General features: G+C 43.4%; 1 protein-coding gene across 2 annotated transcripts in view; it reads left to right on the plus strand.

Annotated features, from left to right (window-relative positions):
- Window positions 1–316: 316 nt before the first annotated feature.
- The window catches only part of SCAP (SREBF chaperone), a 119,102-nt gene continuing 95,418 nt past the window's right edge, over window positions 317–24,000 (plus strand). Inside the window, exons 1-2 of one of the 2 annotated variants that reach the window (XM_085890551.1) lie at window positions 317–817; window positions 19,368–19,550. In XM_085890551.1, the coding sequence (XP_085746677.1) occupies window positions 19,429–19,550 (122 nt within the window). In that variant the 5' untranslated portion in view covers window positions 317–817; window positions 19,368–19,428. The remainder of the gene's footprint in view (window positions 818–19,367; window positions 19,551–24,000) is intronic. The other variant, XM_085890550.1, reaches the window with a different exon arrangement.

A 24,000-nucleotide genomic window follows, 5' to 3' on the forward strand; every position in this document is an offset into this window, starting at 1 on the left:
GTTTTCATTGGAGAACGTTTCATACTCACACTAACTAGTAATACTCACACTCACTAGTAATACTCACACGAACTAGTAATACTCACACGAACTAGTAATACTCACACTAACTAGTAATACTCACACGAACTAGTAATACTCACACTAACTAGTAATACTCACACTAACTAGTAATACTCACACGAACTAGTAATACTCACACGAACTAGTAATACTCACACGAACTAGTAATACTCACACGAATTAGTAAAACAAGAGGCGACAATAAAACAACATTGTTTAATATTGAGGAAGCGGAAGGAGCCGAGAAACGATGAAAACCAGAGCGAACGTGACACGATCAGCGGATGAGCAACGTGGAGCAACAAGCAACCGGTGAACAAAACGATTAAACTTGTTTGGGAAAAATACCTGTTAAAAACAAGACATGTAAGAAGAAGAGTTAATTTAATGAAGACGAAGAAAATGGCGTTTTAAGGAGGACAAAACAACGTCGAGCCAGGAAGAGGAACAAGTTTGTGGCCATTAATGAAGAAGAAGAACGCTGCGGTGTAAAGGAAGAAGAAGAAGAATAAGAAGAAGAAGTAGAATGGGAAGAAGAAGAACGCTGCGGTTTAAAGGAAGAAGAAGTAGAATGTGAAGAAGAAGAAGAAAAAGAAGAAGAAGAAGATGATGAAGAAGAAGAAGAAGATGAGAGTTTGCGCGTTGTGGATCCGCAGCGTCGCCTGTTCCTCCATGGGAACGTGTGGTGCGGATTTGGGTTTTTAATCCGCGGTTTCATTCCTGTTACAAGTTCAACAATCACTGTTTACTTGCAGTAAGTATGTCCTGATTAATATTTATCTGTATATTTACATGAGGCGGTTTGTTATTGATTTTTCGATGTGTTTTCGCTTTGTCCCATTCGCGGTGGAAGGTGTGTATTATAGTGTATATGTCGATGTGTATATTATAGTGTATATGTCGATGTGTATATTCAAGCTTGGATGTAAGATGTCCCGATTGACGGGACCTGACGTCGTGACGTCGGCCCACTGTAAAGAGCTGACCCAGTGACCGGGTAATGCAGCTCCATGCCTCCACCTGAGGGGATTCGGGTAAATGTGAGAGATTTGTCACTTCTTGTTTAATTTATCAACCTCGCTCTCAATCCAGTAAAAAACAAAAAAAAACCACTCTTCCTGAACCTTTTACTGAATGTACATTCATATTGGGTCATTGTTTAATGTTAGGGAGTGGCAGCCTGGGGGGTGCATCACCAGAATGGCGGGAAGCGGTGCAGGCTAGTTAAGTAGTAGTCATGTGAGTTAATTGGCCAACCTAGAAATCCTTACTAGTACAGGGTTTTCTTGCTGAAACGTATTGCTATGGATGTAATGAAAAAAATTCAGGTTGGTGGCCGGTCCGGCAAATACAAGGAACTCAGCCTTGGAGCATGAATCCAAGATAGCCGGCTCCAGCACGATGAGCTCGAATAGAACCTTAATTTTTGTTGTCTTATCATCAGCTTTTGTGTATGGCCAACTCATTGGAAGGCAGGGGGGGGAAAAAAATCCTCTGATATGAGTCGCATGACCAGAATCCGAGATGGCTACCACGCATAATTAGGGGAATCTATGAGGTGGCCAAAAGTGGAGAGTGGGTCTTGCCAGTTTTGTGTTGAATCCGTGCCACTCCATTGGAACGGCATCATTGAAGGAAAGAGAGCTGAGCATCTTTGCTGTACGGGTCACCGTACGATACACCTGAATTGACTGACTGAAGGGGGAGAAACCACCTTTGGACCAGTTTAACGTTTGAGATCGAGGTTGCTCACCTGAAGGTTGTTGGCGACTGCTTTGCTGATCCTCGGAATTTTCAAATTCAGCACACTGGGACGCGCGTCACCGGTGTGAATCACTCCTGCAGGATGCTGCTGCAGTTCTATTGTGGGCCGGGGGTCGGTGGCGAGGAACAACCGTGAGGTGGAGCAGTAGGGTCGTCTCTACCGAACATCCGGAATGGCAAGATCGTAACCCTTGGATAACTCCAAAGGCCACGGGTCCTTTAGCGGACCGTGGTCGCCAATATTTCGATGGCGTGGGGTAGGGTTAATTGCCTAATTTCAATATACCTAAGTACCCACGTCATCTAACTACTGGGGAAAACCACACCCTCGACGGACCTCGGGCGGAACGGGCCGTTTACCGAGCCCGATCCGGGTGTAAACCGAGCGGGGATTACCAAGATCCGTCAGTCCAAATGAACAATTTACGGCACGAACGGCCTTGCTACTTCTCAAGCCTGCACCGTGCTGAGTCAATGGTAGAAACGACAGGCAACAAACTGGAACATTTTTTTTTTTGTATACCTTGGTCGAGGCTCGTATGAGAGCTAACACACAACTCGCAGCAAGGAGGCATGAGACAAGAGAGGCGGGAGTGGAAGGGACAAAACAGTGGGGAACAGACACATTAGGTGAACTGTGGAAGGGAGAGGGATGGGGATGGGACAGGGAACATGGCGAAGAGAAGATGGACATTTCAGGGACTTTCAGGAAGGAAAGCAGGAGAAATGAAGGAAGTGGGCTTGGGTGGATTATCGGGGGTAGAAAAGATCGAGGATTTGGATTGGGGAAGATAAGAGGTGGTGGTGAACAGCTGTTTTGAAAGCCTGGAGGGAAGAATGGGAAAGAATAGAGTGAGGAAGTTTATTCCAAAGGCGGGAAAAAAGAGGAATGAAAGAGTGAAGATGAGCAGTGATTCGTGATTTTGGTAGTTTTACCAGAAGGGTGTTGTTGGCGGACCTTGAGCGCCCTGTGGAAATGTGGTGGGGACAAATCGCAGAGAGAGCAGGGGGGGCAAGGCTGGAGAGGAGTCGGTAGAAGACAGAAAGACCACCGACCAACCTGCGGTGATTGAGTGAGAGGCCCAAAGACTCAGCTTCATTGCGGGAGATGCCGATGATCTTAAATGCCCTGGTTTCGACAGCGTGAAGCCGAGAAAGGTGGGAGGCAGGAGCACCAGCCCAGAGGGGAGAGCAGTACTCCATCAGGCTACGGACAAAAGCTTTGTAAGTGGTATTTAACAGATATTTATTTACAATAATAAGATGGTGCAGACTTGATCATGAATATTAGGCAGGCAATGTACAGTGAGCATAAGCACTTAACAATTCTATTTAAAGACGTGCCACACACAGACACACACACCCAAAAATAAATGGACCCCGTGGGTTTTTATTTGGCCCCTCAGCCCAGGAGGGAAAGGCGAGCTGGGGACCAGGGTCCTGTCAGTACCTGGCCGCCTCGTGCGGTTACGCCCGCGACTAAACATGTGGGACCCGTGGTCCGTGGGAGCTTGGACGGCGAGCAGCCGAGACTCCAGACTCAGCGACGAGGATACGGCGCCCAACGTGGGGCGAAACAGGAGCAATGGTGACGAGCCCAGACACGAACCCTTCTCACTTGACCGACCGCACGACTACCAAGACCAAGACCGCTTGAACCACGACCAAGACCAAGCCACCCAGACCGACTGCTCACCACCCGACTTATTCCTGGGCGTTCTGGCTCCTCATTGGCTGAGGCGCACGTGCGATGCTTGCCCTTCGCTCATTGGGCAGAGGAAACACTCCATGCCCTTTTTTTGGAGCAGGGCTTCGATCTGAGGCGATGGAAGCCCCGCCCACGTCTGTGCTCGGCACGCATATGCGTGAGGAAGGTCGATGGTGGCAGGAGCGAAGGAGGATGTTGTTTTGTTAATTCTAACCAAAAAATAACTCCGCAGCGCACACATGAAATTCCCATGAGACATAATAGGCCATGGGCCAATCACCCAAAATGGACTTCTCATTACCATCTCTGGTGGCAAAGGTTGACAGTACTTTTTGGAAAGATCTTTGTCTGGGCCAACTTCTTGGGTATGATTGCCACTCCAAATCGGTAGCTTTATTGTAGTTTTTGGGGTGAAATCGTGTTTTTTGAAATTTCAACTGTAGAAAAAATATCTGCAACATATTTGAGACTTGGAATAAATAGCTATGTAAAGTACAACCATTTTGGTGTGCTTTGTGTTGGGTTTCAATCGCCTGTTACCATGGCAACAGGCATTTTAAGGTAAAAAAAAAAAACATGGTTTTTGATAGTGAAACTTTAAAAATTAATATTTCAGAAATGAAAAATGATGTTTGAACCATTTAAATGATAAACACATACTGATGCATCTGGGCAGTTTTTAAATTCCATAGTATGAGGGTAGGTTTAAGATAAATATATCGTTTTAGGGTAAAAACATCACATTTTGAATTCCATTTCTCGGTAAATGGAGAGAAAACCCAGTTTTTTTTTTCAACATTTTAAATATTTCTCAATTTTATAAACTATCAAAAGTCCATTTATCACTGTAGATGTATTAGCATACTAGGTTGGATGAGATACCTATTTCAAATAGATTGACGTTGCCATGGAAACGACCAATTTTGGGATAAAACACTTTTTGACGGTGAAAGTTTAAAAATCCATAACTTGGTAGAAATGTAATATTTTCGAGCAATTTGAATGCAAGCTACCACCCTGACACCCTAAGGCTGTTTGTTTGTTCAATAGGTGGAATAACCTGCAGGCAGCTGTCGTGTCAGTGTCTTAGATTTACATTCCTTGATCGCTATCATCATCATCATCACTTTCATCATCTGCATATACGGTTACGTCTGTGTTTGCTTCGTCATCCTCATATTGGTTGTCACACATCTGGTTTTTACACATCTTAGTGCATTTCAGTCCGTTTCGGATGCACGTGCAGTCCTTTGCATCACAGTGGCGTACACAGCTACAGCTCATGAGCTCCAAAACAGCTGATGGAGCTGGTGGACCAGTCATCCAGAGAATCTCAAGGTCACCGCTGTCATCTGTAGACCATCCACAATCTGTTGGTGGGATTACTTCAGAAGTGCATTCAAGGGATCTACGCCATATGGCTGCTTGGTAATTTGCCCGCTTGGCATGCTGGAACAGACAATCTCTGCATGGTGGCAATTGTGCTGAAATCATGTTGCCCCTCTTTGACGTGAAGAGCTGATAACGACACTGGTTGACATCAACTATAGCTCTGTTAGAAACATAGAGATGGCAGGTGAATGCTTCAAGCTTTGCGAACAGTTCATTGGACATTTTCCATGACCGTCCAAGCTCACTGAAGCACTGCTGATAGTCCACTGTCTCAAGCAGATCTACCAGTGCCTTGGTATCAGCATTATCCTTTTGGATTTGTGGAGCATGTAGATCCGAGTGCGAAAACGTTGGACTTTGTTGTCGCACCATGTTTACGCATCTGACGTAATGCTGTGCTGCGATACTTTGCAGTCATGTAGTATCGGCTAAGGGCTTTGAATCTTAAGACTAAACCCTTTCGTACTGTCGGGTGTTTTCGTGTCCCTATTGACAGTCTCTTCTATCATCTGGTCAGCGGGAATTTTACCAAATGGATTTTGTGATCCTCGCTGGACAGAAAAACCTCCATTTAGCATATGAGCGTAGATTTCTGGGTGGCTTGTTGGTAACGGATATATGAGCATAGTACACTCGTAAATAATGGGCATAGTTGATTTTATCATAAGCAAATGCCCAGGGGATTGCCTCTTTTTAATGCAGTACAGATGCAAAAGCCAATCTCCCTCTCTTGATGCACGTATCAAACCCAGAAGAATCTCCACCATGTCCAAGTACGACATCCAGAATCTGGCCAAGTCACCATTTCGTCCATCTCGCAGTGCTTGCAAGAATGTTTCAAAGAGATGGAGAATGCGTTTTTACACTAGGCTTGTGGAGAACTGTATTGAAGGAGTCTTCGTTGATATCCTCACTCGAATCCTCAATGCAACGGAGGGCATCATCTAAGAGGTGGCAGTCAGCAGTATCTTATGTGGTTGTCAACCATGGGAGAAATTCCTTCCATGCCAGTAGTAGTATTGCTTCATAGACCAGCTTGTGAAGTCTAACAGCTCGGTTGTACTGTCGCCCGTCCATCACCGCCTGCACAGAGCCCTCTGCGATTAGGCCAGACTCGACAGCAAGTTCTCGCAGACCAGCGTCCTGGAATCGCTTGCCTATGATAGACAGGAAATTCATCATGGTGTGGAAGTCTCCCATGCGAAGAACAAGACCGTCAAATCTATCTGGATGCTTCCAAACGATCTCTGCAGCCTTCGCATAGAGTGCTTGGTCGAATACGAGAACCAAACTTGGAACCTATAATTGAACCCGGATTCTTTGAGACCGAGTTGGTATCTCCAAAACCGTAGTCATCTCAGTTGCCGGTGCGTTAATTGTCGGCAAGTAGCTGATCTTGTTCGGACTAAAGGTGGTCTCACCCCGTGTCAGGATGTTGAACCCCGTCCAGTTTGGTGCTTGGCGATTTCTGCAGGCGAAATAGTACCCAAATTCGATTCTTTCTCTTGGCATCCTCAACCGAATTAAGTGAATCCACCTCTAGAGATTTGACAGGTGCCAGACCAACTCATTCTCCAGCATTGTACTGTGGAAGTAGTGATTCTTCTATGTTGATCGATCTTTTTTTGCTCTTCACGACAGGTGTGCTTGATTCTTTTGGTAAAGGGCCAATAAACCTGTCCTGGATGATAATGCCATTGACGCGATGGGAGGTACCACCACCACTCAGAGTCTCTTCGAGTTTATCTATGTTGTCCCACACAAGAGTAGTAATCGGAGAGATCAGAATGTTTGCCGGAAGAATGACGTTGTTGGTGCTGTCAGACAGCGAATGCAACTTCTGCATACACAGCGCCGTCTCTTTCTGTTCCATCATGGAGTACGAAATACAGTGTCCAAGGCGGTTGAGAATTTGAATCAGCTCAACGTTTCCTGTTAGACACTTCACAACAAGAGCCATTAAAATATGCTTTGGCGGGCGCTGACGACCGTTAGTGACAGCATAGATCAGATCTTGGCCAATCGAACAAATCTGTCTTTCGGCACAACTAGTCACTTTTGACTCGCCTTCTTGACCAACTATTAACATTCTCAGAGAGTGTTTCACGGCGTCAGGTATATTTTGCAGTTTCGGCTCCAAGCTCTGAGGGTTGCGGCGGCCATTCAGCCATTAGTTCCTGCCTTTTTTATGTCACCTCGCAATAGCAGGGTGGCCCTTGATAGCTCTGCCATATAATTTCTTTGTGTAGCCAACAATGTTTCAACTTTCATTCGAAGTTCGATGATGCCTCAGGCAAGTTCGTCCCTTGTCAAGGTGTCAGGGTAAACCAAGACTCTGCGACCGTGGTTTCGGACGAAATGGAGTGACTCACCAAACTCGCTCTCCAATTTTCGATGCATATGTTTCTTAGTTGAGTCGCTGATCTCGTTGAAACCGTACGAGTTCATCAGTGAAATTAAACGGGATGTCAAATCAGTGAGGTGCAGAACCTTTGGATTTGGAAATATTTTGTTCCTGATGAAGTCAAATAAGTCTTTGTAAGCAGTAGTTTCAGCTGATTCATAGAGTTTCTGCTGATGCCTTACTGGTTGTGGCAATTCCACTGTCTGAGGTAGTCGATGCCTTTGTATACTGCCGGTAGCAGGACCTATGGTAATGTGCTTCAGCTGCAACAATCTCTCGACTGACTATGCTAAGAATCTTATTGTCCATTTTTCGCACAGCAGCTTGTCTGACAGCTGCGTCCGCTCGCAGCTGTTTACACTGCACAAGGGTTTCCTTGGAACGCTGTCCTTTCAAATATTTTGCAACTTTTTCACAAAATATGCACTTTGCCTCGTACACGCGAGATGAGACAGCCCCTTTCCTGGGTGTCCCATGTCGGCTGGGTTGCTCGTGTATGTCCGTTTTCTCACGTGTTAATCTATTGAGGTCCATGTTAGTTACGTGTTAGTTCGTCATTAGTCAATGGACTTTTGATATATGGTACTATTGAAAAGTCTTTAATACCAAAGACTTCTCAAAATCTCTTCCTTGACAATTCTATCGAGGAATGCTATTGAATAGTTGATGGTTTCACCCTAAAGCGAGATAGTTTGTTGACAAGCTGCCCTATACATTGAAATAAACAACTTTCTGTGTGCATCAGGGTGGTTTTAGCCTTTAGATCTCTGAAAAATATTATTTCACTTGCAAGCTGCGAATATTTCAACTTTTACCCACAAAATTGATCGTTTCCATGGCAACGCTAATCTATTTGAATTGGGTAACTCATTCAACCTATACTAGTACATGTAAAGTGATATATAAATATATATATATATATATATATATATATATATATATAAATACATGTAGACTTTGGATACTCTGTGAAGTTGATAAAACAAAAACAGTCCTCTTATCTCAAAAAAACGGGGTTTCTGTCAGATTAGCAAGAAATGCAATTCAAATGTGATGTTTTTACCCTAAAATGATATATTTATCTTAAACCTACCCTCATACTATTGAATTTAAAAACTGCCTTAATGCATCGGGATGTGTTTATTGTTTAAATGGTTCAAAAATCATTTTTCATTTCTGAGATATGAATTTTTAAAGTTTCACTATCAAAAACATGTTTTTTTTACCCTAAAATGGTTGTTGCCATGGTAACCGGCAATTGAAACCCAACACAAAGCACACCAAAATGGTTGTACTTTACATAGCTATTTATTCCAAGTCTCAAATATGTTGTTTTGTCGCAGATATTTTTTCTACAGTTGAAATTTCAAAAAACACGATTTTACCCCAAAAATGCCTATTTTCCCAAAAAACTACAATAAAGCTACCGATTTGGAGTGGCAATCATACCCAAAAAGTTGGCCCAGACAAAGATCTTTCCAAAAAGTACAGTTAACCTTTGCCACCCGAGATGGTAATGATCACCCATCTGGCCCATGGCCGATAAGGGACGGGACCCTGACTATAAACACATACTTATCAAAATAACTGAACTGTGAGGACTGCTGGCTTTTTGTGTGCAAATGGCTGCCAGATTCGTAACACTATTGCCATGGCATGGGTCCATTAGCCGTCCACACATGCAGGTCGAGATTATCACACGAACCGAAGATTGGCCTAGCCCTGCGACTCAACCCAAGAATTTCATGCACGATCTGACGATTATCTGCAACATGTTTGGCAACTGACTTAAAATGCGCACCACATCGTCATACGATGCGAGGAGGCCATGATCATTGAATAATTTGACAAGCTCTGAACTGCCATAGTTTTGATGACCTTTTGTAGCAAGCCCCAGTGTGATCTGATTGAACCTGTTTGACACATTTTACTGAATACTTTGAGAAAGGCTCAGAGGCTTTTGTGACCTCACCATTGAAAACCAGCTCAGATACGAGAGTACAAGACTTGTACTGGTCTGTTTTTATGAGGTTTTGGTGAGTGGACTGTGACAAATCATCATCTGAACTGTACTGGATCGATTTCGATTCAGCCTTGACAGTAGCTACCAACCTGTCAACAGCACCATCCTCAGCATCACTGGCCACCAAATTGAACAATTTGCGCACATGCTTGCGAAACCCAATCGCAGAGGCACAGCCATCAATTCGCATCTCAACAACTGCATCACCGAGAACAAACTTATCAAGTTAGTGAGCGTTTGTTTTTGCCCACGGTGACCATTGTACGAAACTTACAATGTATACAATTCATCACAGGTCCAGGTGCAAGTTTGGTTTTCATTCATGTCATCAACCATTAAACCCAATGCTTCATCATCAATTTTCTTTCCACAAGGAGACAACACAAGACATCTAAAAGTATCATGGCATTTTTTGTGATGCCGTGCTTCAGCAGCGGGAAGGTCCGTCGGCACACTGTTTATTCTCAGCTCAACCTTTCTTGCCTTCTCATCCCCTCTTTTATTGCGCATCTCCAAGAGTACCTCGTTAAAAGGAGGTTCATGTGGTCGCTTATTTGTTTCACATTTTATGCAACTCATCCAACACTCGAGGTGTTTCGGGTCCTTCTCTTAAAAACCCTTTGCCGCGTATGAGGTCGTGCTTCTTGAAGTCAAAGTAGCCCCATCGACTCTGACGAACAGGAGGTTCACTTCTAATTTCAGACCGAGCACTTTTTCTCTTCATTTTATCTTTTGAAGTGAATGAACAATAGCACGACTTATCAATTGTTTTACAAGGAAATTATGCGCAGGAGGAGGCCATTCGGCCCATCATGCCTGCACCACATCAATACCAGATTTCATCAATCCGTCGATACCCCTTCCCTTTGTGTGCAGCCTTTTCACTGCTACACTGGTACTCATTTCACCGACCTCAGAAGGATGACAGGCTGAGTCAACCCCCTGGTGTTAATTCAGCGGAAACGGGGCTTGAACTCAGAACCCTCATATCCCAAGCCACTACCCTAACCGCTATGCCAACACCAGGTTATTGCCTCATCACCGTCTGTTTTGAGTAGCTCATAGAATTTAGTGCAGAGGTCATCGTCTCTTCTAGCCGTACTGCACGAGATCAGCGTTTTGATTGCAGTGATCTTGAACGTCTGTAATTCACCACTTCTCCCACTGCATGGTAGCATACATGTGTTGGTCGCCGTTTACATGTCCTGAAAAACAATTGATCATCTACTTTTTTGCAGTGAATGTTAAATCCAAATTAACGCTTTCTTCATGTACATTGACTCAGTCCATGAATGACAATGAGCAATTAACCTCTTTATGTTGTTGATCATCGGATATAGCGTCACTTGGCAAAGAGTGTGTCTCTAAGGATGAACACGGCCGCCTGGATTCCTGGAACAAAATGCAAAGATCGCACGCATTATTATTCTAATATCTGAATTAACAAGTCTAAAAACAGCTGCTTGTCATAGAAATCTCCATCTACTCCCCAAAAATGAATGAGTTAAGATATTCAATTGTTATTATTATCATTATAATTTTTTGTTTTGTTTTTTTTTGAATCTTCAAGGAGCCCCACCAAAACGCTGAGTTCTCCGAAGTTGCTGGACCGGCAACCAACCTGAATTTCCTCAATAGGTCCATACCATTGTGATTCAGCAAAAAAAAAAAAAAAGTAAAAGCACCTTGTACAAGTAAGAATTTCTTGGTTGGCCAAATGGCAAATTGACGATATGGATGTTTGGTTAGATTAGATCTGATGTACCACACTTTAATCAGGGGTAGATCCAGGATTTTTTGCAAAGGCGGGGGGGGGGGGTCCAGAAATCAAGGAAATGGGTACATGCTCTCCTAAGATGCTGCAAGGGTGAAGCCACAAAGTGTGTGGTCCGGGGCCCAACTAAGGACTTCGGAAGCTTTAAAATGCTCTCAGATGCACTCTGAGCATCCACTGACCACTTTGGCTACATGTTGGGAAGGAAAAAAAATCATTGGTTTCCATTGTAAAATAAATTTAATTTGCCTTTTTGTTGTTAATGTTGATGTGATTGAGTTGGAACCTGAAGCTCTGTAAAGGTCACTTGTTGCTCAACAATTATTCTCTGAATGAAGTTTCTATTGTCTAGCGTGCTTGCCTGTAAGCAGTAGGGCACAAAATAAAGTGTGATATGCAAATATGGGTCTCACTCAATCGGTGAACTTTCCAACCCGAATTTCTCCCAATGGCTCATCCTCCCTTCTGGACTTGGTAATGACGAATTTTCCTACAAATGTCATCTATGGGTTTCCTGTTTCTTTTCTGCCCCAATATGTTCACCCGATCAATGTGCTTGTGAGAGTCATCTCTCTGGCTGTAATCGGAGAGTGCCATTGACTCTGTCAGCTCACCCAAAGTGACTGGTAGGGACTGCCAGCTGCCCTCTAATGTCAAGACTGGTCCTTCACTTCCACCTCTCCAGATATTAACACTGCGTGGGAATCATTCTACACAAGCTTGCTTTCCTTATGTACATATTTATACCATTTCGTCTGCAGTTATCATACCTATCCTCTCGTCCCTGGTACACAGAATTGTGTGGTGAGGCCGTTGCCTTCAAACACCCAGTCTTATCTTCCTGGAAGGAAAATCTGACCAAAGACAACTTCGGATCATTCCACAAAGCCCAGAACAAGTGCATGTCCACTCTCAGAAAAGCCAGAAAACATCTGCCCAACCTCAAGACTGAACTCGCACTTGTCTCCCTCCTCTAAAACCTGGTGTCACCTTATGTCAGTCTCTGGTGTATGCTCCCCTTCCATCCCTTCCCTCACCAAACCTGCTTGTGAAAAGGCCAAATGCCTCAATTCTATTTGCTTCCAACTGTTGTGTCACCAACCCCTCGCTCTCCATACTTACCCTTCCCAGTCACACCCAACTGCTCCTGGACTCTGTGTCTTTTGTACTTCAGAAGATGAACATGTTTCTGACAACCAAAGACTGACTCTGCTACTGGACTGCACAGCATCAGCTCACGTGCTAAAACCTACTCTGCTGCTCTTGTACATCCTCTCTCTGCCTTTTTCACCCGATGTCATCTTCCACCTGCTTGGAAATCCACCATCACTGCATTACATGAAAAGGTTCAAAAACCGATCCCCTTAACTACAGACCTATCCGCTTACTTCCAATCAGCAAGGTTATGGAATTCATCATCACAGTTGATATGAAATCCTTTTTTTTTCCCCAACAACTTTATCTTATATCTCCCATTCAGATGCAGAGGAGGTCACTCTACCTTGGACATGCTGCTTCTACTCGACCAACAATGTATGGAGGCCCTCAATGTCAGACAAGAGTTCAGGGTGATCTCTCCAGACATATCTCGAGCTTTCGATACAATTTGGCATCCTGCCTTGCTCTCCAAACTCTCTGTCTATGGTATCCAAGTTCAGCTCCACATATGGATTACTGACTTCCTCTACTCTCATAGCCAACGTGTGGAACTCTGGAATCCTTTCATCTCTTCTCCCTGTCAAAGCTGGAGTTCCCCAAAGCAGTGTTCTGGGTGCATTCCTTTTCCTGGTCTTCATTAGTGATCTCTCTGACTCTGGAAAATCCCCTTTATCTATTTGCTGATGACTCTACCCTCTGCCATGACATATGTCATCCTTTAGACAGGCAAGCTGCAGCTTTTCCCTGTTTTCAGACATTGAAAAAAGAAATCACAAGCTGGTCAAACACTTGGAATATGTCTTTCAATCCTGACAAATCTCCCATTCTCACTATCTCTCTCCGAAAGGACCATATGACACACCTTCCCATCTGTTTTCCTAACAATCCTCTTGAGGAAGTTCAGTCATTCAAACTCCTGGGTCAGCGACATTTTCTTTGGCAAACCACATTTCAAAGTTGGCTTCTAAAGCCAACCACCAACTGGGCATCCTTTATCATACAAGGTCTTTCATTGGCCATGCTGAACTTTTGACAACCCACAAGCCCTTCATTTGTAGTTGTATGAGTCCTGCTCTCCCCTTTGGGCCCTGCCTCACGTCTTGCTCTTCTTGATGCCTTGGAATGCAAGGCCCTCAAAATCATTGGGATCTTCCACGACGAAGCTGAGTGTCTAAGCTTGTTGCTTTCGCATTGCAGGTCGGTGGCCTCCTGTATTCTACCACCTCCTTTTTGTTTTTGCACCCTCTGCCCTCTCTTGATTATAGCCCTCCCAGGTTTCTGAAACACACACACACACACACACACACACACACACACATTGTCTGCCAGTAAACCCTCCTCTTGTTGAAATCGCAAAATTCAGACTCGCCGATCGCTTCCACTCATTCGTTATTCTTTTCTCTCACCTGTAGAACCAGTTTCTCCAGTCTGTTCAGTGCCAATTTTCCCTCCAGGGCTTCAAGACAGCTGTTCATCCACCATCCATATTCATTATGACCTCATTCCCAAGCACTCCTTTTTACGAGTTCATTGTGATTTTAACCCCCTCTCCCTCACCTCTTTTTCTTTGTTATTTGTCGGATGGTTTGTTTCCTTTCTGTTTCATTCCCCACCTTCTCCTTCCTCTTCTTGCTTTGCTTCATTACCTCCACCACCAAAGGTGGATGGAGGTTATGTATTCACCTGTTTGTCTGTCTGTCTGTTTGTCTGTGAGCAGGATATTTTAAGAGTTATGGATGGATTCAGATGAAATCTAGTGGACAGGTTGGGTGTGTGACAAGGATGAATTGATTCGATTTTGGGAGATCCGAATCCAATTTTTTTTTCAAAATATTTCGAAGTGACTCTTTGCCACTAAGAGATGGAGCCAAAAACTATATTATAGCGTGATATTTCAAAGCGTTTTGGATGGATTATGACAAAACTTGGTGGAGGAATGTGTATGCGACAAGAACAAGACTATAAGATTTTGATTCAGGTCCAGATGCAACTCAGTGGGAAACAAAATTTAAACTGTTCAGCCTGGAGGTATGGAGGTATGCATTCAACAAAGTGTCATACTAGTTCAGTTTGTGTGCAGCTTGTTCACCCCAATGTGTCCTTCTCCCCCTCCCCTCGATCTCACTCTCACGTCTATTCTGCTGTTTGTGTTTCTCCCCTTGCCATTTTGTTCCTTTCTGCTCTAACGCTTCTATCACCATCGATCATGTATGTTTAAAAAATGTGGATAAGTTTAAATGGGATTGGATAGGTTTTTTTTTTTTTTTTGCCTGAATATTTTCATTGTGTCAACATTGTGTATTATTTTGGGGTCTGTGGTACGTATAGATACGGCATTCTGCAGAAGGAGTCTTTCACTATCAAGAAATACAATGGCCTTTTCTAGAGGAGACTTCAACTTTTAGGATGAAGGTTTCATCAGGAGATAATCATGGGCTGGCAGGATTGCCTGGAAGTACGCACACTGACCTCGAATTTGTCTCACCTGTGTTTGAATCTCAACCCAGCTGTGAACTATCATCTGTATCACAGGCAGGGTGGTTCATCAATGTGTGTGCCGTTCCTCGCATGAAAGTTGAACTCTGTGTCCCATCTGCCGGCATTCATTGGTGGACGTTTAAGATCCCACAGTGTTCTTCGCGAAGAGTAGGTGAGCTATCGCCGGCAACCTGAACAAATTACAAATTCCTGGCCTGAGTTGCTGAGCTGGAGTGGTGACCCAACTAAGATTGTCGCCTAATAACTGCTTCAGCAACACCAACACGCCACATCGGACATGGTACATGAGGATCATGATGATTAGAGAATCAGTTTTTTTCTTCCACAAAGTGCTTTCATCAACCTGTTCCGTCTTTCATTCACTTTGCTTACTTTTGAAAGTCTTTGAACACTCACAAGGTTCCAAAAGTTTTTGCTGAAGTGCAGCTGAAGCCGACAAACAAGAAAAGGCTTGATGACGGAAGCTCTTGTCCCACTTCTAACGAGCAGAATTGTCATGCCGGCCAAAAGAGCTCCTCCACACAGCTCATCACCCTGAATCAGAGCCTCCGAGGAGTAGTGGTCAGCTTGAGAACGGGATGACCTCAAGAAGAGCAGGCTTTGTGAGGGACACGGAAAGGCCTTTTAACTTCGCTTGTTTTCCCCTCTCTCTTTCCAATGTACGGAGAAGGTTTTTTTTTCTTTCCTTTTTGCTCTTTCAATTTGTTTCATCCCTTGAATTTCCTCATCACAGGATGTTGATTATTTTTATTTTTTTCCAACGCTATTGAAGATGGCCTGATGTGAGGTATATTTGGTGCGGTAATGTAAACAAGGCAAGGATTAAATCGGCTCGCTTGGGCATCCAGTGCTTTCACTTCAAGTGGATTAAAATATCCCTGATTTTTGGTGTGGCTTAGTGGTGAGGGTGGCTGGCTTGGGATCTTAGGGTCCTGAGTTTGAGCCCTTTTGCTGCTGAATTAACACCAGGTGGGGTTGACTCAGCCTGTCATCCTTCCACGGTCGGTGAAATGAGAACCAGTGTGCTGGTATAGGGGCACAGCATCAGCGGCATAATCATGCCCCAACAAAATGATAGCTACCCGGCAGCCAAGTTGCCATACGCACGAAGAAGAAGAAGAAGAATTAAGGCATCAAGGCTGTTGGGAGTGCAGAACAGCAGAGGGCAACGGGAGAAGAGAAAAAAGTAGGGTGAAGGATAAGCAAGTTGTTATTTCATATGCAGCCTGTCGCTGCTGGTTGCATCATTTCTGGAAGTGCAGCTGATGCAGTGTCCCTGTTACCAGTAATCTCAGCCCACCTATGAACGAATTATTATCTGGTGGTGTACTCATTTTGCCAATCGCGGAAGTATGACGGATTTAGTCAACCCGTCTGGTGTTATTTCAATGGAATGACACGGGCTCAAACTCAAGATCTTAAGCCAGGCACCTTAACCGTTAAGCCAACATCAGGCAAAGATGTTGTGAAAAGGTAAGAAGAAGGGAAATGTACGGGACGTACACGGGATGGTGGAGGGAGGAGGAAAGTCAAAATTCCGTAATTTTTCGGTTATTTCTCTGAACTAAGCTCAGAGAGTGGGTCCTGGTGCCCGTACATACGTCCATACATCCGTTAACATTTCACTAAAACATCTTCTCCTTATAAACTATCCTACCGATATGGACCAAATCTGGTACGATGCATCAGGACAGAAAGGTCACATTGGGTTGTGATCCCCCATACGGATGCAGGAGATAAAAAGGGTGTTTTTTATCTCACCTGGAACGTGTTTCCGGGAAGCTTATGGGATGGCGCATCGTCCGTCCGTCCGTCTGTCTACAAATACTTTCAGCTTCTTCTCTGAAACTACACATAGGATTTTTGTTGAAACTTTATCACAACGTTCATCACCATGTATGTACAAAAGTTTGTTCTTGGCATTGAAAAAAATCGGGCCGTAAGGTGGTTTACGGGGGTTGTACCCCACAATAGGTATTTGCTTTCCTCTCAAACGACACACACAATTCTGATGAACCTTGACTCCAACCTTCATCACCCAGGGTGTACCAAGGTTTGTTCATGCCATTAAAAAAAGTTTGAGGTCTAAATGGGGTCTATCCGGGTGGGGGGGTTGCCCCCCAAAATATGTATTTGCTTTCTCCTGAGAAAGTACACACACAATTCCAATGAAACTTCATCACCCATGATGTACCAAAATTTATTCATGATGTTAGAAAAATCGGGCTCGATGGCGGTGTCAGGGGGTGCCCCCCAAAATATGCATTTGCTTTCTTCTCAGAAACCACACACACAATTCTGATGAAACTTGATCACAACCTTCATCACCCGTGATGTACCAAGGTTTGTTCATGGCATGAACAAACCTTGGTATTTATTTATCGGTATTTACTTTCTTTTCCATGACATATTTTGTGGGTCATCCATGCCTTCCAGTTGTTCCCTCGTTATCTTATCCAGCTGCTACCAGGTGAGTGCCCAGGGGTATTGCCCCTTTTGTTTTTTTTTTTGTATTATTGTTGAGTTTACATCAGGATAGAAAGGTCAGCCCATCTGTTGGGGAAATAACCGTCCGTCCCCCAAATGGGGATTCTTTTTACACATACAGTGCCTTCAGAAAGTATTCACACCCCTCTACTTTTGTCACATTTTGTTGTGTTTCAGCCTGAATCTAAAATAGATAAAGTTTAAATTTTTTGTCACCGATCTACACAAAATACCCCATAATGACAAAGTGAAAACATTTTTTTTTAGAAATGTTTACAAATTAATGAAAATCTGAAACGTCTCGCGTCAATAAGTATTCAACCCCTTTGCGATGACACTCCGAGTTGAGCTCCGGTGTATCCAATTTCCATTGATCATCATTGAGATGTCTCTACAACTTAACTGGAGTCCACCTGTGGTCATTTCAATTAATTGGACATGATTTAGAAAGAAACACCTTTGTATATAAGGTCCCACAGCAGAAACTCTACCATGAAGTCCAAATAACTGTCTGTAGAACTCCAAGATAGAATTTTGAGGAGTCATATATCTGGGGATGGGTATAAAACAATTTCTAGAGTATTGAAGGTTCCCAAGAGCACAATGAGCTCCACCATTAAGAAATGGTAAAATATGGAACCACCCAGACTCTTCTTGGAGCAGGCCGTCCAACCAAACTGGACAAGACGGTCCTTTGAAGGGCAACGATATCTGCAGCACTTTACAAATCTAGGCTTTATGGGAGTGGTCATAAGGAAGCTACTGAGAAAAAGACTCATGACAGCATGCCTGGAGTTTGCAAAAAGGCACATGGAAGACTGGAGAGAATGAGGCAAAATATTCTGTGGTCTGATGAGATGAAAATTGAACTCTTTGGCCTGAATGAAAAGTGCTACGTCTGGCAGAAACCAAGCACAGCTCATCACCCATCTAACACCATCTCTACCGTGAGGCATGGTGGTGGCAGCATCGTGCTATAGGGATGCTTTTCAACAGCAGGGATTGGGAGACTTGTAAGGATAGAGGGAGCAATGAATGGAGCCAAATACAGGCAAATCCTTGAGGAGAACCTGCTTCGGAGTGCAAAAGACCTGAGACTGCGGTGAAAATTTACCTTCCAACAGGACAATGACCCCAAGCATGCAGCCAAAGCAACACTGGAATGGCTTCAGAACAAGAACAAGTCCTTGAGTGTCCCAGTCAAAGCCCAGACTTGAATCCCATTGATAATAATCTGTGGAAAGACTTGAAGATTGCTGTTCACTGACACTCCCCATCCAACTTGACAGAGCTTGAGCAAATCTGCAAGGAAGAATGGGAGAAAAATCCCCAAATCCAGATGTGTGGAGCTAATACAGATGTACCCAAGAACACTAGAAGCTGTAATCACTGCCAGAGGAGCTCCTACAAAGTATTGACTCGGGGGTTGAATACTTATTGACCGAGATGTTTCAGATTTTCATTTTTAATTAATTTGTATGAAAAAAAAAACAATGTTTTCACTTTGTCATTGTGGGGTATTTTGTTTTGATTGGTGACAAATTTTCTTAATACAATCCATTTTAAATTCAGGCTGTAACAACAAAAGCTGACAAAAGTTGAGGGGTGTGAATACTTCCTGAAGGCACTGTAATGTCTTGGTGGCCCTTTGTGGATCTCCTGTGCAATGATAGTTATGCCTGCTTGCAATCGCAGTGACGCTGTGACCTTGTATGACCCTTTTGTTATTTGTTGTTTTCACGATCAAATGCAAAATGGTGACCTTCATTTTGTGCGGAAGTTTTGAAGTACAAATCTGCATTTAAGATCGAATGTGCATGGTATTCCATGATGAGTTGTGGTACGAACATCGAAGTGCACTCGTACACAGGATATATCATTGCTCAAATGTAGCTGCTAACGAACACTGCAAACTGATTCAATCATGCGATGATGTTTGAGGCAAGGTCACTGCCAGATCCCAACATATCCCTGCCATCTTTGATGCTACAGTTTTGATATTTGAGCAGCTGAACTTTCAATATGACTTTAATGTGTGTATATTGTATGAAATAGATGCTCAAATACCATTCTGTTTTATAACTTGTCTTCTTAGGCACAACACTTGAATATACAGCCTGGTATGAAGCCTTCGCTGTTGTCTCTTCGGCGTAAGAATGCCATTTGTTGCAATGCTGAAGGAGAAGATATCTCGTGGTTTCTACTCTCATGGTTTGATGTGTGCCTCATATCCTGTGCCTATCATCTCCTTCACGGCTCTTTGCGTGCTTGTGTGCTGGTAAGTGTACAAACTCTCTTTGTTCTGTCTTAGGCTTGTCGAACAGTAACGTCAGAGTTCTCCATACATTTGGAATGTTGTCATGTAAATTGATGTTGTGCCCCGTTCAAATTGTTTTTCCACAACTTTTAACTTTGTTTCTTTTCTCACAATATCTACCCACATTGTATCGTTGGTCGTGTGCATCACAGATATTTAGATGTTGTCTCCTTGTTTTGAACCACCATTTTCAACTTGCCCAGCTTGGTTTTCCTCTCCCTTCGCTCTCCTCCCCCTGCAACTTTAATTTCCCACCTTTCATAATAAGCTGGTTCCTCACACCTTTGAATAGCGTGTGTTTTTCTCTGAGCTTCCTCTCTGCAGGTAGTAAAAAGCAGCATTCTTCTGGTTGGTGAGATCCTTTTCCTTAGATATGCAGACGTGTTCTCTCTCTGATCTTTCAAATTGTTTGCAGACATGTGTCGGGTTCGGCATTGACTCTCCTCGCTGACTTTGAGGAAAGTGAAAAAAAGTTCAATCAGCCTCGGTGGTGTCATGGTTAGAGCATCCGCTCAGAGTTTGGGAGCTTGGTGGTTCTAACCGCGACTGAATCATACCAAAGACTTTAACAATGACATGTGCTGCTTCCTTGTATGATGCTCAGCATTTAAAAAGGATAGAGCACCAATGAACAACACTGAGTTGCTAATAATAGTGCTGGCTTTGAAGGGCCTACTGACCTCCTGTGTCAGTCAGTTCCTTCTAAAATAGCTCATCATGTATTCCCACATTAACAGCTGCATGACGACCTCTACTGTGTTTTGTCCAATTCTGTTTGTTTTGCAAGAGGATAAATATTCACAAAACTCATCTCAAGCCCTGCTGCCGGAGTCATTGTTTTCAGGTTGTCTGTTTGTCCAGACATATTGTGTATGTATTGTTGCGGGGCCGGGCATCGGCCGCGAGCATGACCGCTAGGTGGAGCAGTAGAGTCGGCTCGACCGATCGCCCAAAATTCGTATCGTACCTTTTCGGAAAACTCCGGAAAAGTACGGGTCCCGTATTGGACCGAAGTTCGCCAATAGATAGACCACGTGGGGTAAGGTCGATTGCCAATTTCAATTTACCTAAATACCCACGTGGTCCAACCTACCGGGGAAATTCACCCTCGACTGCTCCCGTACGGAATGAGCCGCTTAGCGTACTCGAACCGTGTGCGATCCGAGCGGTTTGATCGCCGAGATCCGTCGGTCCCAAATATCCCGTTACAATGGCAACAGCCTGGCTAATTTTCCAACATGCAGCACGTGAAGCCAATGAAGGAATAGACATTAATGAGCTGAAATATTTCACGATCCAGTCAATCTAGCCCAAAAGTGGGTGTAACCTAGGACTAATTGGAACAGAAATGAAACCACTTTTATTTGTTGAGAAAAGGTCTGCTGCATGACATACTAAAAATCTAATAAAATATTTTTGGTGGAACATATTGTATTTAATGATTGAAAATTGTCATCCATTAGCAACTGTCGCACGAGCTAAAATGAAGAAATTACGATAACTTTGTGAATAATTAGGCCACATCCACAATCTTGGTGTTTTTACCCATGTTTTTGTACCGAATCTTTCAAATAAACACATGACTGCACAGTTTAGTGTGTTCCTTATCTTATTCCCAGGGGGTCCCCACCCCCAAATGCAAATTCAGCTTTCCAAAGGTAAACAGGTTTATAATTCTGAAGTTTGATCAAAAACCAAATCCTTTATTTCAGCCTGTTTAGTGTCAATGCACATTTGCTGGTGGTACCAATGATTATTAGTGCTAAAATATGAAAATAGTAATGATTTATTACATCATTTCAATGCTAAATCCTCATATCTCGGAAGCGAAAGATAACAGGTTAATACAGCCATTTTCGTATCTGGTTTGTTTCTATGAAACTGGCTCTCATTATTTGTTTCTTGGTGGTTTCTGAGAGTTCAGGGTTTCAGAATTATTGAGTACTCCCTGCAAATATGTATCAATAGATGGCAGCACCTTTCAATTTGAAGAAACATGCCTTTTCAATTTCACTAAATCAGCATATTTTGCCTATTTTTAAATAAAAATGAATGAATAAGATGAAAGGTAAGTAAAATTTAAGATAAAGAATCTCTTGAAGCAAGAGTTCAGACAAGATGAAATCATTAACTCCAAATAAATTGCATGCAAAACATCCAGCAGACCATGCTGAAAGGCGCATTGTTTTAATTCAGAACGAGGGAGAATTCATTTATCTTAAGTGGTTCCTGTTGACTGGACTAAAGATAGAATTATCAAGCATTTTGTGAATTATCAGAGAAAAGGTCTCAAGTGCATTGAATGCAATTGAACACAGAACTGGGAAACTTTGGTGTATGTATATGAAATGTGTAGACATAGTACGGGACTTCCTATGATCAGAACGCACGGGTGATTGGAAGCTGCATCTACAGATTCTCCAAGACATGCTTCCCTACTTTGCTGCCTCAGGGCACAACTTGTATACCAAGTCAGTGTACCTGTAACTTCAGAATATGACAAAGCTGCAGGACAGTAACCCATTCGTGTATTCAAAGTTTATGGATGACTTTCACATTGTATGAAGGTCGGATCGCTTTTGGGCAGGGCTGTCACCTGATCTTGTGATGGAACAGGTTCTAATGAGAAGCCTTAAAACAACTGGTGGTTTGACAAGAGGACGAGGCATGACTGAAACACAACGACTGGTATGGTGCCTGTCCAGACCTGTTTGTGCCGAGGTGAACAATGCCATGCAGCAACTAACCTCAGTCACCTATTCAACGAGTGAGCAACACAAGGACTTGTTAAAAGCTCGGCAAATGAGAGATATGGATGATACAAATAAACTCATTTCCATCCCAGCTGAAAGAAATCCATTTGAAGACAGCCCCACATTGCACAATATTGTAACCGGTGTCACAACCAGGGATGATGTCAATGTGGAAAAAGCAGAGCAAGTTGGGCAGAAAATTCTGAATGAAATGGAGGGGAAATATGTTCAGCAATATGTCTTCAGGAGAAAAAATCAAGTGATCACTCCTGAGTCAAAGTCTACAATCAGAATAAATGGAGAGAAAGTAAACATTGATCCACAACTGCTCTTTCAGAGACTGGTAATTGCAGGAACACAGGCTGAAAATCTAAAGTATGCCTTTCAATATGAACTATGCTCATTTCCACCTGCTTTGTTTGAGACTAAATATGTGCTATTGAAAGCAAACAAACCATCAATGGCAAAAGCTATTTGGGCTACCCTACCACAGGGGGAGCAACATTCTGTACCTCTGAACTGCCAGTATGTTCTTGATCGTGGTGCTTTACTTCACAGGATCCCATGGCAAATCGGAAAAGCCTTTCAGTCAATTTTGGACAGATACGTGACCTATGTGAGGAAGCATTATAGAGAGGCAGTTGTTGTCTTTGATGGCTACACTAGCGGGCCATCGACCAAAGATGGCACTCATCAGAGACGAATTGGAAAGCGCCAAGGCCGAACAGTTCACTTTCAACCCCAGATGACCCTCCAACTCAAAAAAGAAGAATTTCGATCAAATAATGCAAATAAGCAGCGATTTCTTCACTTTTTGAGCAACTCCCTAGAAGCAGCAGGTTGTGAAGTTTATCACGCTAGATGTGACGCTGACTTGCTTATTGTGCAGACAGCAATACAAGTTGCTGCTCAGTGTGAGGTGATTCTCGTTGGAAATTACACAGATCTTCTGGTACTCCTCAGCTACCATGCAAAGAACTTGGGCCATGATGTCTTCTGGAGACCTGAGCCAAAACAGGGACAGACTGAAAAATTTCTGAACATCAGATGTGTACGTGAGCACCTTGGCGAGACTATCTGTGAGAATATTCTATTTGTGCATGGTATTCTCGGATGTGACACTACTTCACGAGCGTTTGGTTTTGGGAAGGGTGTGGCTTTAAACCTGCTACAGAACAGTGAATGCTTTCAAGAGCAGGCTGTGGTTTTTAATAATTCTGCATCCAGTAAGAAGGAGATAATTCAGGCAGGACAGAAAGCTATGCTTTGTTTATACAAGACAAAGTCCAATGACAGTCTAGATTTGCTAAGATACCACAGATTCCAAGAACTAGTCACGGCGAGCAAAAAGGTGGTGCACCCAAAGGTATTGGCACCAAGTTCAGGAGCAATGAAGTACCACAGTTTCCATGTCTGTCACCAAGTGCAAGAGTGGAAGGGCATGAACTTGCAGGCAGAGGACTGGGGCTGGAAAGTTATTGAAGAGAAGATGCTTCCTCTAATGACAGATTTGGATGTGGCACCCAAAGCGCTGTTCGAGGTCATAAGATGCAAATGCAAGACGGTGCAGAAAACGTTGTGGATGCAGAGGCATCTGTGAGAATATGAAAACCGAGAACTCCGATGACAATGCAGAGGATGACACATACAATTTGACG

This window comes from Eptatretus burgeri, chromosome 8 (genome assembly GCF_056783735.1).
Source record: "Eptatretus burgeri isolate ZD-2024b chromosome 8, Ebu_testis_v1, whole genome shotgun sequence".
Lineage (NCBI taxonomy): Eukaryota > Metazoa > Chordata > Myxini > Myxiniformes > Myxinidae > Eptatretus > Eptatretus burgeri.